Below are 20,168 nucleotides of genomic sequence, written 5' to 3' on the forward strand. Positions count from 1 at the left end.
TTTTACAAAAACCATCAATCTACATCTCTGTGTTCTCCACTCTCAAATTTCTGAACTCGTCAACCTTAGGCTATGAATGTAGACAGCTCAGAATAGCCAACTGGTGTGCAGTGTAAATAACTGTATTTTTAGAAACAGTGTTTTGACTAAGAGAGCTTTGTTTAACAGAGGTTCCAAATCATCTGAGTCAACCTAAACCACCACTACCAACAAAGAGTGTTGAAACATTTACTTGAGGACCTTGAAAATAATCTATTGTCGAAAGCCTAAAGAAAAACTCAAAGATGCCATTTACTAGTTGTTAGAATTATGGAGTAACGTGAAAGAACCGACACTGAAGAAAAGGCGGAAGTAACATTACCCCGAGTAATGACACCACTGGGCCAACTGAAATGAAAACCATGACCTATTTCTTATTATATTCGTGTTATACGAGATGTTGCTTATCCAAGGTCGGTTAATTGAGACTGTTGTAGTAATGGATTTTAAATTATTATTGGTATACATATGTATACTTACATTGTATTTTTTTTTATATAAATAAGATGTATCAATGTATGTAAAGTAGTACAAAGGACTTCAAAAATCTTTTAAAAGCATTAAATTTGACTGTGTGGTCAGTTAATTTGCAAATTTAAAAAACTCATTATACACTTTCAACTTTTAAAACTTACCTCAAGCTGAGAATCCTTAGATTTTTTACGACTTATGAAAATATAAGCCAGTGGCACCTCTTGAATCTTATAAACAAAATGAAAGCAAAAAAAAAAATTCCTATATATGTATTATTGTAAATATGGAATCATCTCTTATCTGTGATCAATAGTGAATAAACTTCTTATTGGCTATTGAAATTTGAGGCTGTCCAAACATGTAAAGATTGTTTAATAAAAATTCTTCAGCACACACTAAAGAAGAATGTCTTGTTTTCCAGCCAGAAGCAACCAGTCCATGTGGTTGTGGATCCTCTGTTGTCGAACGTGCTACGTCCTCACCAGAGAGAGGTTGGAAACCTTCCAGATTTTGGTGAACTGTGGTTTTCTGTATCTGTAACAGTTGATATTTAATTTTTTTAATCCAATTTTTTTTATTTTTGCTAGCACAGCATAAAATATTTTGTAGATAATAATTCAAGAAACCAATTTATTTGTTGGTTTAAAACAGAAAAATACAAATATTTAATCTCATGTTATGCATCTATTTAAATGTAAGAGTTTACTTTAGTCTGGTGTTTAAATGGTGCTTTAAAATCAAAACTGTTAACAGTGAGGTGGGATTTCTTGATTGAAGACTTTTCTTCTATGGGAACTACTATGTGTTCTGTCTTCTTTGCCTGCTTGGCCTGCTTTGCGCTCTCTCTCTCTCTTTCTCTCTCTCTTTCTCTCTCTCTCTCTTTCTCTCTCTCTCTTTCTCTGTGTGTGTGGTTTTTTGTGTGTGTGTGTGTGTGTTTTTTTTTAAAGTAACTGTTGGGATTGCAAAATAATAATGTTATGGGTAGGTCAGTGATATGTCAGGGTTGCAGTAGAATTCTATTATAATGTTTTTCATTTAGGCAAAAGGGGGAGAAAAAAGCAGGAAATATAAATTTATCACTTTTCAATGTTAAAACCACTGATGGGTTTACTGGAGCTCGAATTTACTTAAACCAAGCCAACAGTTTTAACATCATGAAGCTTTCAGATTTCTTTGTCTTTATTTGCTTTGCTTTCTTTGTTTTTACGCACTGCCACATTTCTGTAAAATTGTCACAACTCACAACGATAGTGTTAAAGTGGAAATGACTATGTCAAATTCCTTTGCCACTTGAAAATATGTTTTCTGTGAATGATTATCCACGAATGAAATAAATTGAACTCTGTAAGCAATATAAAAAGCTGTACGATTTTTTTGTGCCATCGTGAAACTGTTGACAAACTAAAATATTGTAGAACTATGTGTGTATGTACATCTGAAGACACAGAAAAATGGTAAGGATTGAAACGATTTGTTATTTTAATTTCCAAGATGAAGGTGCCAACAGGCATGTAGCTGCGAACATAGGTACCTTTAATGTATAGGCTACACAGGGATTAAATTTTTTTTTGCAGTTCGTGAATTTTCTAAAACAAACTTAGGTATAAACAGAATATGCACAATTTGTGAAACATTATACATATGATTGCAAATATGACATTATAAGCAAGAAAACATTATAGGCAGGAACATTATAACATGGTTCTACTGTATATAGTAAAATTTCATTAGAATCTACATAAATAAATCCACACAGTTTTTTTTTATACTTAACTGTTAGTAAACATAAACTATTTTGTAGGGCTTTGAACGTAAATATTACTTTAAAGTTGGGGGCTTTGTAATGAGGTTCCGTTGTACTATGAGGTGATATTTCATCATTATGTGCCAATGCAGGGTGTCCACATTCTGAAAAGTCAGTGAGAAGTCGGTGAAGTTGTAAATGGATCAGGGAATTTACTTTAAATCCTGTATGTCATAGAAATTTCCCAGGTAACTTGAGGAAGAAAAATGTCAAGATCTAGGTATTTTGCCATCGCCTGGGCTGCGTAAGCTTATGTTTTTTGTATATATTTATAAATTTTTTTTTTTCAATGTAATGGTTGAGTCCATGGTCAGACAGAGTAAAAAAGAGCTAATGCTATGGGGATGATTGAGACTGGCTTTTCTTTCACCCCCACCCTAGAAAATTGCATATTTATTAACTTATTTTTAAAATAATTATGAAAATTAAAATTATTGTCAGGGAAATTTTACCACGTATATGTGTGAACACCCGTGCAGTTGGTGCCGTGACGAATGTGCAGGGCGTGAAGTTCATGTACGAGTGCGTGACGGGCCAGCGGATAGCTGACGCGTACGGCTGCATCATGGCGGACGAGATGGGGCTGGGCAAGACGCTGCAGTGCATCACCCTCGTGTGGACGCTGCTGCGGCAGGGCCCTGACTGCAAGCCCGTCATCGACAAGGCCATCGTGGTCGCCCCGAGCAGCCTCGTCAAGGTTCGGGCCGCCCCCGTTGCCTTGTCGCCCGCTTTGGCTAGACGACGTTGACGTAGCTGTGTTCATAAAGTTGGGGGGGGGGGGGGGGGGGACAAATAATGATTTTGATGTCATGTAAACCCATTTCCCTCTTACTAAGACGGGGGGGTCCGGGGGTTCTCCACCGGAAAATTTTGATTTTAAAAGTGCAAAATAGCACTTTTTAAGCAGTTTTTGTATCTAACCATTGGATACATCGATGTTAAAATTATTATTGTTTCCTTAAGATAATATTTGAATGTGAAGAAATTACAAATAAAGTTGGGCAGAATAATATTATAAAATAAAAATATCAAGGTATGGAAAGTTGGGGGGGACAGTCCCCTTCACCCAAAAAGTTCAGGGGGCCAAGTCCCCCCCTTCCTTCCCCCGCCCCCACGGTTCCTACGCCCTTGCTAAACAAAGAAATAAAATTATTTATATGGTGAATTGAGATAAAACCGAAATAACACTAAATAGTACGTAAATACCAAACTGCAATTTAATACACCATAAAGCAAGTTATTTCATGGAATTAAGTAGCATTTAAACAAAACTTAATTCAAATAATAAAAAAAGTAATCTTTTAATTAGTGATGCACCGATTCCGATACCGATTAACGATAATCGCCGATAATTACATTTTACCGATTAATCGTTATCACCGATTATTTAAATACCGATACCGATGTAAGTTGTATTTTACGCATCCTTTATTTTCTCGTCAGATTTCGTAGACATATTTTGCCGCATATCTTACACCAGATTTTAAATTTAAAAATTAGGCGCACACTCACTATTTTAATTTAGTATTCATTCCCGCCGCTATTTATTTTGTAAACACGCAACTAAGAACCATAGATACCTGCATACAGATAAAAGTTGTACTGCCAACTTTAGAATAAGACAGCATTAAAGTGGTTACGATTACGATCAGGTTTAGCAGCGCTAGCAATCATAGTGAGAAATAATGAAAACGTCCGAAAGGAGAGCGGTTGCTTTAGCACCAAATGATTGCGAACTTCAGTGTTGGCTAACTTTCCTGTTATTGGCGTCTTTGTTGACATCATATAATCTATGGAAGTATTCCGAAGGTGTGTTTTTAAACGTAAATGTTTATTATTGCGAATGCGTATTTCTGAAAACGAGACTGTTTTAAACAATGGCGCCTGTGAAGATATTTTAATTCTTAGTATTGCTTGATATATTATTATTTGTTTAATTTAGCTGTTGGAAAATGAAAATGTGATAAAATAATCGGTAATCGGTTTGTATCGGTATCGGCCGATGTTTATGTTGGTTATCTGTATCGTTTCGGTAATCGGTAAAGCCTTATCGGTGCATCACTACTTTTAATGTTTGAAATTCAAGGAATGTTTTTTCGTCCAGACAAAATATTGTACTAAAGTGCATGGAAAAAAAAAATTAATTCAATTTTTTTTAGATTGTGCATTTCTTATTGAATCTCTTTTAAATTAATAATGCTCGCTAATTTATTTTTATTGTTCTGAATGAGCCTGTTTTAGACCAATTTATTACAAATTATTATATCATAAAAATGCAGCATATAAATTTTACCACTATTTTGTTTAAGTAGGTAGGTATTACAAAACAGCTTTTATAAAAATAAAAATATATCTTGAGCTATGGGTGTGATTACAAATCATCAAGTCACATGCAAGGCTTAAGAAAACTTAATTAAAACTCTTTTCAAGACAAGAACTACAATCACCCGAATAAAAAATACACACACAAGATAAAAGTGACAATATGTGTGGCGTGCCCACCCCTTGCCGTGAAAACCACGTTTGGTGTAGGGCCGTCGGCATCAGTTTCCACCACTGTGAACACACACCAGCGTGGCAGATGTTACTGCCTGCGACCTGGACTGCATGCCTGAGCGTGCATGGTTAAATGCCCGACACTCGAGCTCGCAAAGGCGCGCTTACCTTGCACGCACCGTTTCTTACAATTTCAACACCCAAGTGACATGTTAAAGTTTATAGTGACGACACTATCAAGTGACTTTGAATTAAAAGTTTCTCAAATCGCATATGTGTGAGTTGACCAGCACTGCTCATCTTACAGAAGGTTACTAAAAAATTTCCAAAACGACTGTGTGAATGGTTTAAACTTGCGTCCAGTACAGTTCCGTAAATTACGCACGAGTTATTTGCACAAAATGTTTGTAAAACTCAAAAGGCGCGGGCACTCGTGCGTGGCGAAAACAAAAGGCATTGCATTGGAGAGGTCTTACTTTAGCTGGTGCGGGTCTCGATGCCAGCGGCCAGGCATTGGTCACGTTCTCGGAGTCGTGCTGTTACTGTCCGAGGATGTCAGGTTCCGACACGTGGAGACGTCGGGAGCCCCACTCTCGAACGTCTTGTTTCACTGAGGTGTCACGATCAACTCTCTTGCACACCGCGGCGATGGTCACCACCATTCTTGCTGTGCATGTGAATCATTTGTGCACAGATTGAAACACACAAAAATTATGCTATTAACCGCAGCACTAGGTGGCACACCCACATACACATAGTCACGCAAAATTACGGTATGTAATTCAAACTGTGGCACACTTAGAGAATCTTAAAAGATTGCAAGATACTACAAAAGTTTACAAAATGTAAATTTACTAAAATAAATCTAGTTTTTCATATTACAACAAAAGTGCAGTTTTTACATTTTTACAATAAGCATAAATTTGATTTTAAATAGCAGTTTAATATAGGCTTGCATCAGAGTATCAGACAACTTCGCATTTCTGTTAATTAAATAATCAAACGGTAATATCCGAATGAATATTAGATTTCAACTTTAAAATACATTGTTTTATACTGGTAAACTACCTACTCAAAGCGCTTGGAATCTAAAAACATCATGCAACGTTTATTCGAGAATATTTTTTCTCCAAATTTTGATGTCCTAAAATAACGGTGCGACGATTATGCGATAAAACACTGTATTGGCAGATACCTAAAACAGGTGTGTGTGTGCGTGTGACGCAGAACTGGTACAACGAGATCAACAAGTGGCTGGGCGGCCGGGTGAACCCCCTGGCCATAGACGGCGGGGCCAAGGACCAGATAGACCGCAACCTCAGCGGCTTTATGCAGACCTTCTCCCGTCGGCCGGCCAACCCGATCCTCATCATCTCGTACGAGACGTTCCGCTTGCACGCCGCGGTGCTGCACCAGGGGGAAGTGGGCCTGGTGCTCTGCGACGAAGTGAGCTGCCATCTGTGTGGGCTCCCGCAATTCCCGATTATTCCTGTTTATAATTAAATATTGATTCACATGTAAATATATACACAAATATAAAATTTTCTTGAAGTGAAACTTCTCGGGGCGTGATGGGAGTAGAATTTCAAGGCCGATTTTTAGTGCAACGTTTTCATGAAACATTGCTGTGAAACGTTATAAAGAGAGCACTTACGAGTCGAGGTACGAATTGCCAAAAACAACAAAAAAAAGTTTCACTACCATCACATGTACTGAGTTGCACATGCTCTTTTTTTTATTATTGAGTGTAAACGTAAAATGTTATAAATTATAATTTTTAAAGAGCTGAGAAATATTTATCAAAATATAGACAAATAGGCATTTTACAATTGCTTGAAACTTAAAGTGGTTTATTTTGTGTATGGCAGTGTGTGGACAGATCATATCATTCCTAGTTTTTTGGCAGTGATAGTTTTGTTTTGTATCAATTGTTTTGAAAAGTCCTGAATGGACTGTATGCAAATATTTAATGGAGGCTACATAACACATCAGTTACGTAGTACAGTGGACAGTCTTAGCACACAGAATGGGCAGTGTTAATGATCATGCTTCATTAATTATTGAAATATGCTGAAGCTGTATTTAAACTATTATTTTTAGCACACTTGTTTCTCTGAGGAGTCTCTCTCTGCTATGTATAAGCTTTCATGATTTTGCATCTCATTGAGTAAACCAATTTTGTCCATGAGTTTTTAGTTTTTAATTGTTAAAATTTTATTTAATTTTACGTGGGCTGCTTACGGAAGTGTGATTGTATAACGGATCGTTTATTGGGCTTTTATTAATTTCAGCTTTTTGTTGAAGTTGTAGTTTTCCTTGGTGTTTCCGTTCAATGTGTTTGGGGAACAGGGGCGTAGCCAGAGAGGGGGTTTTAGGGGTTCTAACCCCCCCCCTCCCCCCCCCTCCTTATCCACCTTTTTTTTTTTCTTATCTGAAAGCAGGTTAGCTAAAAGCCTGGGTGTCTTACTGCTATCACCGGCCACTGCACTGGAGGGGAAGAGTAAGAGAGCCCTACCGATTCTCCTTCCCTTCCCTTACCCCTGTTGCAAGCAGAAGTTATAAGGTTGTGATGCCGTGACGGGTCCCCAGCTTTCAAATATCTTAAACCTATTGTATTTAACCAGCACGTTAATTATAAGCAGTGGTGACTGGGTAACTCTTCAAGCTAAAGCTAATTGTTTCCAGGAATAGGCCAGTTCTGCCATAACCCAACCATTTGTATTTTTTTTTTTTTTTTTTTTAAGCATGATTTATGATTTTGAGTGGACGTGGACAAGGCACATGGATTGATTAAAATATCTTTAATTAATTTCTTACTTCATCACTCAAACAATTTTTTATTAAAAAATTAATAATAAAATAATATTTTTACCATTACCTACAATATTAAAAGTTAAATACCGAAAACTGCTCAAATAGCACTATTTTACACCTTAAAATGAAAAATTTTCCGGAGGAGGACCCCCGGACCCCCCGCTTTAATAGGAGGGGGGGGGACCATGCTTCTTAACCCCTCCCATACACAAATCCTTGCTACGCTACTGTTTGGGGAGAGCGTTGCTGTAACCGGGCGCGCCGGGTGACGTCCACAGGGCCACCGCCTGAAGAACTGCGAGAACCAGACCTACCAGGCGCTGATGGGGCTGAGGGCCAAGCGCAGGGTGCTGCTGTCGGGCACCCCCATCCAGAACGACCTGCTCGAGTACTTCAGCCTCGTGCAGTTCGTGAACCAGGGCATCCTCGGCACGGCCCAGGTGGGTGGCGGGCGCTCTTGCCTCGACTCGTCTTCCGTCGACATTTTCTTCTCGCGAAACAAAGAGTGTTATTTCCTTCCCCTTTACGTAGACGTGAAATATCCAGCGTAGGAAAAAAATTCATTGATTTCCAAACGCATTTGTTTCTCTGCAGATTGAACGATGAGTTTCTATTTAATCGGCGAGTCGGTCGAATAGCGGCATACATAATCGATCAACAGCCTCCAATATTCTATGGAACCTGAGCGATAACTGATGTTTATCTTACTCTGTTTTTATATTAAATGTTTTGCTTCTATTTTACATATAAAGAAATATTTTAATCGTAGAATTTATTTTGATAATAATTAGGCCTGTGCGAATCTATTTTATTTCTATATATGGCAGCTTATTATGTGTTTTAGTACCATTGTACTGTATGTTAATTATTTTTCTTGGTATTTTGTTTAAAAATATGTGGTTCTATATTCGTTAAGCCTGTACAAATACATAATTTTTTTTGTTGTGAAGCAAATATTAAATCAAATGTCATTCAATAAAAATTATAAAATAACCATGCATAATGTTAACAATGAGAATTCATAAAATTAAAGGGAGTTCCACCTTCTGATTTTACAAATAACAACCAACTTTATTCAAGCACAACTTGTACCTTCAAAAAAAAAAAAACTACATATTTACATGAGTGAATCTTAGGCTTCTAATGATTTTATGCTTTGCAACAAATGCGAAGCTTCACATTGGATGTGCTGCTTTGCATCACAACCGAAGCTTCAAGTAAAACGAATAGCGAATTTCCTGGCGAAGTTAAATAGAATATTAAAAAAAAGTTTGGATTGATTTGTGTAGTCAAAAGTTTCAACTATAAATATGACAATATTGCTAATCAGCATGACCATGGTCTTAAATATGCCATATTAAAACCTTTTGTTTTACAATATTCATGAAAATAAAAACAGTAATAAAAAATCGTAAAAGTTTGACAACGAATTTGGTCAAAATAGAGGTAACAGTATCAAATCTGGGCTCTAGTAGGTAATAATGTTGCACGCCTTGGTGCAGGAGTTCCGCCGCAAGTTCGAGCTGGCGATCCTGCGCGGGCAGGACGCAGACGCGACGGAGGACGAGCGCAAGCGCGGGCAGGCCTGCCTGGAGGAGCTGGCGGGCATCGTGAACCGCTGCTTGATCCGGCGCACGTCGTCGCTGCTCTCCAAGTACCTGCCGGTGAAGGTGGAGCAGGTGGTGTGCATCCGCATGTCCCCGCTGCAGCGGGACCTCTACCGGCAGTTCATCTCCAGCGATGCCCTCCGCAAGACAGTCACAGGTGTGCCTGCTGCCGTCCTTCTCTGCTCTCTGACCGTCATCTTTCGCGATGCCCTCAATAATGAAGAAATCATGTTACTAACAGGGGTGTGCCTGGGGGGGGGGGGGGACGAGCGGGAACGGAAACCCCCCCCCCCCCCAGGACTAAAAATATTTTAATATTAAATTCATAAAATGAAAAAAAAAAATATTTAGTATGATATTAAAATTAATTCAATGACACAAGCATAAATGTTTAATTAAACAGTATTTTTAGATAGCCTAAATCAGCAATATTGAACACGTATTTTTCAAAATTTTCCCGGGTTGAGGACCCCCGGAACCCCCCCGCTTAGCTGGGGCGTATTCCATACCCCCCAGGCCCCCTGGAAAGGCCCTAGCCTTCTCCCTGACCCCCCCCCCCCCCCCCCCAGAGCAAAATCCTGGGCACGCCACTGGTTACTAATAACGTAATAACAAAGAGATTCTAGATCAAACAAAATGTAATATTAATTTTTGTTCAATCCATCAGTTCATTCATTTTATTGCAAAATTCATGAATAATTATTTACATTCAGTGAATTTACCTTGCAAAAAATTTTTTCTGTAATTTAAGTTAAATGTTGTCAAATTGCTAATGGATTAGGTACAATTTTTAATTACTTTTTGGTGCTAAATGCTGTATTACCATGTTTTACCACAAAACCGTCGCACATTTTATACTAAAATCAAGTTTGAAAAGTAGGGGTGCAATTTTTATGCAAATAAAAAAGCATTTTTTGCTACGTAAAGTTATTCATAAAAATCAAACCTATTCATGGAAAGTACGTTTATTTAAAAAGTAAAGTGTTCAAAAGCATGCCAAACAGTTTAAATTAGTAAGTCATGCAACAAAAATTATTTTGTTGAACTTTAAGTAGAAAAACGAAAACCGTGACCCAAACGTGAGCCAGAACTAAAGCATAACTAAAGTCGTAGTACACACCACGAAAGTGTGCAGGCTATCAAATGTAGTTAACTCGGCAGTAGACAGAACACACGCGTTGCATTCGATCGGCGAGTATCAATATTCAACTACGTCCGCATGCTCTATACGGTAATAAACATAACGAAACATGAATCAATGATGCTAACTAGCGCTGGTTACATTTTTATAAGCGGTACACAGCGGCGACGAAGATGAAAATATAAAGGTTATAACGAAAATGTCTTTAAAAGAAAAATTACACATCAGACATCTTCATATTTCTGTTAATTTAACAAGTACGGGAAAACTACCTACATGAAGCGTTCGGAATCTAACAACGGGACCAAAAACATCATGCAATGTTTATGTGAGAATATTTTTTCTCCAAATTTTGGCACCCTTAAATAACGGTACGACGATCATGCGCATGTAACGATTATGTAATAAAACACGGTAACTTGCATTTTGGTGTTTGATGTTGGGTTCATTTTTAACTGTGTTATTTCAGTTTAATCGCCATATAAACTTACTCCTACTTGTCATAGGTAGGATGAGTCACTTTGTTGCAAACCGGAAGCTAGTGTTGTGTGCACGGCACACGCAGTGTCTGGTCAACTTGGTGAATGGCGTTGCTCGCAGGTCAGAACGAAGGGAAGGTGAGTCTCTCCGCCCTCTCGAGCATCACCTCCCTCAAGAAACTGTGCAACCACCCCGATCTGGTGTACGACAAGATCGAGAGCCGAAGCGAGGGCTTCGAGAAAGCTCGAGAGTTGTTGCCAGACAAGTACGACGTCAAGTAAGTGTTAGTTTTTATATTCTAGAGAATTGTTGGCTTGTTGTTAGACTTTGTTTGATTGTAGTGTATTAGAAGACATTTTACCTTATGTTGTTATGTTATTATGCGTGTTTTTATTTTAATTGGTAATCAGTTTTGAATATATTGCAGTCAGTTACCGAGTAATAGGTCTGTGCGGGTATTTAAAATTTTAAATATCAAAACAAATAACTTATGGAATTGATAGCGACAAGCTTTTATGGTTTTTATGTTTAGTTTAATTTTATATTTAAAACAGGATTTCTGTGTTTATTTATTTATTTTTATAAAAGCAGTTTTTTTAATAATTCACAAAAATAAGGGTAAAATATATACGTATGCTGCATTTTTACAATAAAATAAATTTAATAAATTAGTCTAAAACAGATACATTCAGAACAATGAAAATAAATTGGCGATCATTTATGGTTAAAAAATGATCCAATAAGAGATGCACAATAAAACAAATTAAAATAATTCTTCTGATCAGTGCACTTTGGTACAATTTTTTGTCCAAAAATTAGACATCTGCGAGCAGGGTTTTTATAAGTCGAGTCGAGTTCGAGTCGAGTTCTAGGCAAAAACTCACGAGTCCGAGTCGAGTCGAGCGAGTAGCATTTTTCACATATTAATTCAAAATCAGTGTACATAAAAAAAAAATATATTTTTTTTTGTAACAGTAAAACTCTATTAAAAAAAATTCCTACTTAAGAATATTTTCTGCATAATGGTAATAAAATTAGAACTGGCACTGTAAACAAATACAATTTTAGAAATTTACACTTTTAATAAAAAATTTCCTGTTAATGAGTCTAACTCTAAATTTCTTGGTAACCTTGAGAATTATATTAACAGGGTTTACAGTATGTTACAGAAATTTACCTGGTGAATTTGTGAAACTGCATTTAATTATAAATAACTTACAAACAAACTGTGGTTACAATAGAGTTTTTACACAAGAAAAAATTTTCAATCAGTTTATTACAATTTAAAACGAGGGAAGATTTTTACAAAATTATTTTAACAACTTTGGTTAGGTAAAAGTCTCTCATGCAAAAAAATTAGTTGTTCCACATGTTGTGGCAAGAGATTCTCTCTCTTTGAAGTAACTGTATTTCCTGCAGAAGAAAACAGTCTCTCGCTTGCTACTTGTGTAGCAGGAATCCCCAAGTACTTTTTTGCCACTGGTGCAAGTAAATGGAATTTTGATTCATTTTGGCACCACCATGCCAATGGATTTTCTGAGCGGGGAATAGTGCCCTCCCTGAAAAAAGTCCTGATCTGAAGATCTCTCTCAATGCTCTGCACTTCTACAAAAAAAAAAATCACAATAATTAGTTCAGTTTAAAAAAAAATAAAACTGAAAAAAAAAATTAATAGAAATAACTCACCAGGTGTTGTAGATTGCTGTCCTTTCATTTCTTCAAAAACAGACCAGATATTGCTACTATCACTGCTGCTTGTAGGTACACTTGATTTACTTTCATTAGTAACACTTTGTGAGGAGGGCTGCATATTACAACTTTTCATTTCTAGGGCTTCTTTACTTATTTCATGCATTCCTAAGTCTTTTTCATACTTGTCAAGAAGAACGGCCTTGAATCTAGGATCAAGCATCATGGCGGTCCTATACACTTTATTCTTTTTGTATTCCGGGAATCTCGACCAAACACACTGCTTCAGTTGTTTTGCAAACAACACAGCTGAACCAGCTCCACTTGCATCAATGTGTTTCTTTAAAACACTATCGATTCCAATCAAAACTGGAATCACCATGGGTAATGTTGGAAGTCTGTCTACACACATTTCTTTAGTGGCTTCATAGATTGGCTGAAGCACTTGCACCATACCTTCTGCCATCTTCCAATCCTTGGCCGACAGTCCATCCCTACCATTTTCTACCAAATCAGCCATGACAGGTTGCTTTTGTTCTAGCAACCTTGAAAGCATCAGATATTCACTGTTCCATCTGGTGTCGACCATCTGAATCAGTTCATGAACTGGAAAACCTCCTTGTTTTTGTTTGGAGTGCAGCCTTTCCCTAGCCACATTGCTATGACTGTAATACGTCACTATATTTCTGGCAGAAGCAAGCAAATCAATGATACCGAGACCTTTCTTTGCATCACTGATGGCAAGTTGAAGCAAATGAGCAAAACACTGTATGTGTTCATATCCAGAAAGTGAAACAGCATTCACTATGTTTCTTGCATTATCAGAGACAACATATATAGGGACAGTCACCTCAGCAAGGCCCCACGTGTGAAGAAGTTCTGTCAGTTTTGAACTAATGGCCTCTCCAGTATGATTTCCCGGAAAATGTGAAATGCTTAACACATGTTTTTTGAGCTGAAAGTTGTTTGTTATGTAGTGAGAAGTCAGGGATATATATCCTTCTCCACTCCGAGAGGTCCACATATCAGTTGTGAAGGTCAAAGAAAATATGCTCCCTTCAATGTCAGTCACCAATTCATCTTTAAGGATCTTTGACTGCTCATCAAACAATGCTGGGATTACAGACCTTGAAAATGTAGTTGCTGATGGCAGGTTGTACCGCGGCTCCATGGTTTCACAGAGTTGTTTGAAACCGTAATCTTCAACTATTGTGTAGGGCTGGAAATCTGTTGCCATCATTTTTCCTATACACATTGTGATTTCTTTTGCTCGGGCATGATCCCGAGGGAACTTTGCTGGCTTCTGGAATGCTTCACCAAGGGTCGTTTGCTTGAAATTGTCATTTATTTTTCGTTTCTGTGAAGGTGTTCTTGTTGAATGTTCTTCCTTTAGTTTCTTGTAGAGGTTAAGTTCATTAGAATGCTTCTCTAAATGACGAATCAAACTTGTAGTGGAACCAGTTGGAGTCTTCAGAGATTTGAAACATGTTTTGCACACTGCATCACAACTGCCATGCTTGTTGTAAAAGTTCCAAATTACTGACTTTCCTGAAAACTGCGAAGAATGAGATGATGTGGCATCCATCTCAACACTCAAAACGTATTACTTTCACAACATAAAACCTGATTTTTGAAAACTACTTTATGATTCTGCTCGCAAAAATATCCACGCCTAATATTGCATTTAATTACACACATCCCGGTAGTGATCAGTTTTCAACTGCTGAAAAATAAATATATATATATTGATTGATCAGGTAGTAATGGAGATATTCCAAACAAAATTGACCAAAATGTAATGTTTGTTAATTGTAATCATTGGAAACAACTATCACAATGTCAATAATTATTATTAGGTTTGCTATTGTAGTACAATATTTTGGTTTTTACAAACAAAACGAATAAATAGTTAGAAAGAAAATGTTGAATAAATCCGTACAAGTTGGTACATTGAAGTTTGTTACTCCTAGTCACGTGGTCGATATATCGATGCATCGAACTTGTCAACAGAAACGTATCTGACTTGGCCTATACTGAGTTAAGCATCACAAGATAAAATAATAAACATGTTTATCAAATAGTATTTTCAGAGTATCAATAATTAAAAAATAAAATTAAAATGTTTAGGATGCTGCTTGCCTAAAAATTTACAAACGTTTCCGTTTCAATATTTGCAAATTCACAGCCGCCAACTGCCTTTCCAAAATTTTCTATTGATGTAAACCGAGCATCTCCGAACATGCACGAAGACGGCACACTTTTACGGGAACTTGGTTATGTTGCTTTAGAACTTATTTGACTATTTTATGTAAAAACAACATTTGCAACGCATTTCATGCAAGTTACATTAACGTTTTAAGGGGAGATATATTAAACTGAACGTAATTTTCGCATTCAAGTCACACACGTTTTGGTTCATGGCTGTATTGTTTACCGTGACACGTGGCTAACGAAAATAAAAGACTAGGTTGTTTACAATGCCAAATGAAGCATTGTAATAAATAAACATCACACTATTCACTTTAAACTTTTGTTTCGTTGAAACGTTTCTGATTGTACGTTATTAAATGCAGCTGTGTTACCGTAAAATGAGGGAAATGCTTCCGCATAAAGCGGGAAAGTGATACATTAATGCTATGCAGAAAATTACAGAAATAAAAAAAAATTAATCACGGAAATTCGTAAATCCCGGGTACGTAAAAATGAGGTGTTAATGTATACGGTAGATCATGTTACATTATAAAGTAAAGGATAATAGTGTTGTAAGACTTTTATTCCGATATAATGAGTTTTTTTTCTTCTAAAGGTACAGTGCAAGAAAAGCTCGCTCGAATTTCGAGTTGTTGAAAAGCCACGAGCTCGAGTTCGAGTATTACTAAAAAACTCGACTCGAAACTCGAATTTCGAGTACTCGCAGGTGTCTACCAAAAATATTGATATTCATTGAATTTCAAACATTTAAAAATTAGTTCTTTCATGATTTTAATTAATTTTTCGTTAAGTTGCATTTTGGTGCTGTATGGTGTATTAACTTGCATTTCGGAGTTATGCTATGTTTTTGCATGCTTTTTGATGTTATTTTGGTTTTATCACAACTAACCAAATAATCGTGTCCCTAGAAATTGATTCTTTAATGGGTTGGAAGGCTAGGTTTCGATTTGGGGAAGCGGTGTGCGTCTCGGACAGCGGGTACGAGCTTGCTGCATCACACTACGAACACTGTGAACTAGGGATGTGCGAATCCTTGATTTTCAGTTCGGTTCGAATCCGATTCGAATCCCTGGCAATATTTGAGATATGAATCCGATTCCGAATATTAAGCACAGAATAATTAAAAATAACTGATTAATTTAAAAATAATGTGTATTCTTTTTTTTTTAACTGTAACTACTGGCAATTATTTATTACACTGAGATTGAAATGTTTATAATAATGTAAACTTAATTAATAATAAACACTTTAAAATATGAAAACCAAAACATATTTGATTCTCCAACTCAATCGTAATAAACTGCACGCCACAGGGAAATCTCAGTTTTATAAACGTTTCAGCAAACGAAACCATTTTTTCCTCCAATAAATAACCACGACTTTTTTTCTTGTAGGTATGTAATTGTTTTTAGTTTATAGTTTGCTATACGACGAAATTCGTAATTATAGTTTAAGCTCTCGAAATCTCGAAATTCTTTTAATGCCACTGTGTTAATTATTTAATTTACATATCTTTCTTTGATACATCATATTATAAATACTTACGTAATACTGTAGTAGCCCAATTTTATTTTTCATGGCCAGTATTTTTGAGCCGTATTAAATTAATTTATAACTTTTGTGAATATTCGTAATACTGTTCGAATCCATGCACGTTCAACGATTCCGTGTTCGGGTAATTGCGGATTCGAACCGTACCCGAAAATATCGGGTACTCGCACATCCCTACTGCGAACATTCGGGACGGGTCCGGCGGCTAACGCGGTCTCTGTGCGCGAGCGCAGGAAGGTTGTCCCCGAGCTCTCCGGGAAGCTGATGGTCCTGGACTGCCTGCTGGCCGTCGTGAGGACCACCACCACCGACAAGGTCGTCCTCGTCTCCAACTACACGCAGACGCTGGACCTGTTCGAGCGGCTGTGCCGCGCCAGGAACTACCCGTACGTCCGGCTCGACGGCACCATGACCATCAAGAAGAGGGCCAAGGTCAGTCCGGGATTATAAACGGGGAGGAGATCAGCTCGTGTGTGGGTAGAGGTGGGTTGCAGAGTATCAATCTGCTACTTTGTTACTGATACACGCCTGTATCAAGTACTGCAAACGAGTACACTATTCAAGTATCAAGTACTTTAGTATCAGTTTAGAATTCACCTGGAACAACACCACGGCCAATGTGCGCAGAACCCGATCGCAGATGACGGTCACTTGGGCGGAGCTTGTGAAAGGGGAGGGAGCGGCACGACGAATAAGGGATAAAGAAGGGAAAGAATGTAGGGGAGTGGGAAGCCTAAGATGTACATCAAGTTCTGTCCCTGCCCGAACACGCCCGAATATTCACCTTCGGCCAACCTCGGGTTTATTTATATATATATATTTATATTTCTCTGTTCATTTTAATGTAGCTATACTAACCTAACTAACCGTCCATAGTGTTTTAAAGTGTTTTAATGTAGCTAACCTAACCGACCACTTTTAATATTTGAATTCATTTTTCCTGCGCAAAAATAAATCAAATCCCGTGGTTGGCCGAAGGTGAATATTCGGGCGTGTTCGGGCAGGGACAGAGCTTGATGTACATCTTATGCTTCTCATCAAAGTACACTCAGTGCGCAGTGCGTGCTTCTTCCAAAGATTGAAGACTCCGATTATGAAAGGCGTGGAAAGAGAACACCGATACTTTTGTTCGACTACGAAGAATGTAGAATGAGAAAACTGATACCTTTTTACGACTACGAAGAATGTAGAATGAGAAAACATACCTTTTTACGAAGAACGTGGAAAGAGAAAACTGATACCTTTTTACTCTGGTGATGAAGGCACGGAGGATGTGTAACCTGTAACGAGATTGCTGATACCTTGTATCTTCCTGGGACCGCTACTGCTGTTGCTGATACAGAATTATTAGCTACTTGTAACCAGTACATTACTGTATCAGTGACTGGTTGGAAAAGATACCGAAAATTGCTGTAACAACCCACCTCTAGTGTGGGATGAGCTATCTTTAATTCTTTATGTATTGACATCGTGATTTTTTACATTTTCCCGGAAGCACCTTACTTTTCACATTTTTCTGTTTATGGAACTAAATAAAGACAATTATTTTAAAAGAAAAGACTATTTTCGGTAATGTGTTAAGAGTGTTAGAATCGTAAGTTGTGTTCCTTTCTTATTTGGATCCTAAGAGTAGTGCTTGTTCAATTAGAAGTGATTTGTGACTATACTTGAATTTTGTGTTCGTTAATTGGTCGAAGGCAAAATGTATATTGTGCTATGCACAAATTTTATCACAGACAGTAAAAATTTTACTAAGGATGGGCCGGTCAAATCCTCATCGTCGAATCCCACCAACTCTCCAGTATTCGAAAGATTCAGAATTGAAGGGAAAAGATTCGGAATTCAAAAAAAAATATTCTAAGAAAAATAGTAATTTTTAAAAAATTTAACATTGCCAAAAGTTTACAAAGCTTATTTATGTTAGTTTTGTACTTATTATAATAACCATTCCCCACAATATGTATTATTCTTTTAATATATATGTATTAAGTAAATTAAATAGATAATATGTACTCATCTGGAAGCTTAGTTCATGAAATGAATGTAAGTGTATAGTTTGCCATATTTAAGGACCCAAAAATATGGTGAAGTGCAAAATTAAAAAAAAAAGAAGTGCTGTTTTTTAAGTTTTTCCCAAAAGTTCTCAACAAGTTTGGTGCTGAACACAGCTGTTTGAGTTGATCGATGCCATTTCTGAAAACCTCACGCGGAAGGTCGTAGATCTTTAACACAGGAAATAAATTTTAATACTTTTTACTTCTCTCTCATCCATCTCCTCTTCTCCCATTCTTAGGTGTTTTCTTGTCCCATCTGTTACTCCCATACCAGAAGTACAGGAAACCGAGAACAAGAGCCGTCTAAAGTGGGATAAGTGAAATAGTGTACATGCAGTGTGTGTAGTGCTTCAACTAAGCTGTTCCCATCACTGCACACTGCCAGTAGATCTGTTAATTCATGTTCTTACAGCGGTTTAATTTAAGTTTGTTTTTATAATAGGGTTCTTACAGCGGTTTAATTTAAGTTTGTTTTTATAATAGGTACCCAACTTAAAGTTTCAGCAGTTTTAGTCCAAATCTCAAGAATTACTTTCAGGTGAATACGGAATAAGTTTATTCGTAAACTATGATGAGATATTTTTAATGTGCAATGAAGTTACAGGTTCTGTATTAACCATCTGTAGTTGGAATTATTTATAATTTATAAATTTTTTTGTTTGATTACATATCATATGTGTGTGGTTGTGAATTGCATTTTATTTACAGTTTTTTAAATTTATAGAAGGTAATGACTAATGATATATATATTTTCCAGCGAAGTGTGGACTGCAACAACTGCTAATTCCAGAGCACTTGTATTGGTCCTGTAGTGTTGCATACTGCGGCAGGTGGTGGAGCGTTTCAACGACCCGTCCAGCCCGGACTACATCTTCATGCTGAGCTCGAAGGCAGGGGGCTGCGGCCTGAACCTGATAGGGGCCAACCGGCTGGTGATGTTCGACCCCGACTGGAACCCGGCCAACGACGACCAGGCCATGGCTCGCGTTTGGAGGGATGGTCAGCGGAAGCAGTGCTTTATCTACAGGCTTCTCTGTGTAAGTTTCGTGCCAGAAGTAAGAGTGTGTTTTTCTCTTCTTCTTCTTCTTCTTCTTCTTCTTTTCTTTTAAATGGGTAACTTGTGTTATGTACAGTAAACATTTTCTTTATATGACTTCTGGAATGGTGTTCATTCAGGTCAGTCTAGTGATACATATTCATACCAAATTGTGAAAGTGTTTCTTTTTTTTGCACAGTGAAGCAGATACTACAATGTAGCTGTTTTCAGAGATTTGGTAGGCTTAACACACCATGTTGGTTACTTCATTTCCTTGTCATTAATATTATTGGAGGGCTTTTCCTGTGAATTTATCACGATAGCTTATGTACATTGTATGTGTCATCTCAAATTTGCTCAAAAGATATTTACTAAATATGTACTATCTAATAGCGGTAAAAGTAAATCACACAAGTATTTGTTGGCGGTGTTAATAGTATTATTATTAGGGGTACATGATTATTCAAAATTTTGAGTCGAGTTGAGTTTTAAGCACTCGACTCGAGCCAAATTTTATAGCTTAAAAAATTCTAGTAGTTTACTTTGGTATAGGAAAAACAAACTCATTAAACATTGCTAATACAAACCTGGAGTATTCTAGGATTATATACTTAGTAATGGTGATGCTTGTACAATGTAGATCCATAGGGAATGTAGATTAGTAGTGCACGTGATTAGTTGATGCAGAACTGATTAAAATATGTGCAAGTACTTAAGCATATGACACTCGAAGTCTCCATCATTTCATTATTAACAATGTAGATAATTAAGT

At 37.1% G+C, this 20,168-nt stretch overlaps 2 protein-coding genes and 1 long non-coding RNA gene across 5 annotated transcripts in view; 1 reads left to right on the top strand and 2 right to left on the bottom strand.

Moving 5' to 3' along the window:
* The window catches only part of LOC134534841 (DNA repair and recombination protein RAD54-like), a 34,093-nt gene that overhangs the window by 3,349 nt on the left and 10,576 nt on the right, over positions 1–20,168 (top strand). Inside the window, exons 4-11 of one of the 2 annotated variants that reach the window (XM_063373467.1) lie at positions 935–1,004; positions 2,820–3,014; positions 6,041–6,259; positions 7,906–8,067; positions 9,130–9,391; positions 10,976–11,132; positions 16,540–16,738; positions 19,191–19,397. In XM_063373467.1, the coding sequence (XP_063229537.1) occupies positions 935–1,004; positions 2,820–3,014; positions 6,041–6,259; positions 7,906–8,067; positions 9,130–9,391; positions 10,976–11,132; positions 16,540–16,738; positions 19,191–19,397 (1,471 nt within the window). The remainder of the gene's footprint in view (positions 1–934; positions 1,005–2,819; positions 3,015–6,040; positions 6,260–7,905; positions 8,068–9,129; positions 9,392–10,975; positions 11,133–16,539; positions 16,739–19,190; positions 19,398–20,168) is intronic. The other variant, XM_063373468.1, reaches the window with a different exon arrangement.
* LOC134534844 (uncharacterized) lies at positions 767–20,092 on the bottom strand. 2 transcript variants are annotated; one of them, XR_010075545.1, is made up of 3 exons: positions 19,984–20,092; positions 2,770–3,070; positions 767–1,047 (listed from the first exon to the last, which is right to left on the bottom strand). It is a non-coding gene; the product is annotated as an uncharacterized LOC134534844 (long non-coding RNA). The 2 variants fall into 2 exon arrangements; XR_010075544.1 differs by lacking the exon at positions 19,984–20,092 and adding an exon at positions 5,290–5,716.
* Positions 12,132–14,266, bottom strand: LOC134534843 (zinc finger BED domain-containing protein 4-like). The gene is made up of 2 exons (XM_063373469.1): positions 12,542–14,266; positions 12,132–12,460 (listed from the first exon to the last, which is right to left on the bottom strand). Exons 1-2 carry the CDS (start codon positions 14,127–14,129, stop codon positions 12,171–12,173), a joined length of 1,878 nt encoding a protein of 625 aa, XP_063229539.1. The 5' UTR covers positions 14,130–14,266; the 3' UTR covers positions 12,132–12,170.

Source organism: Bacillus rossius, chromosome 8, assembly GCF_032445375.1.
Source record: "Bacillus rossius redtenbacheri isolate Brsri chromosome 8, Brsri_v3, whole genome shotgun sequence".
Lineage (NCBI taxonomy): Eukaryota > Metazoa > Arthropoda > Insecta > Phasmatodea > Bacillidae > Bacillus > Bacillus rossius.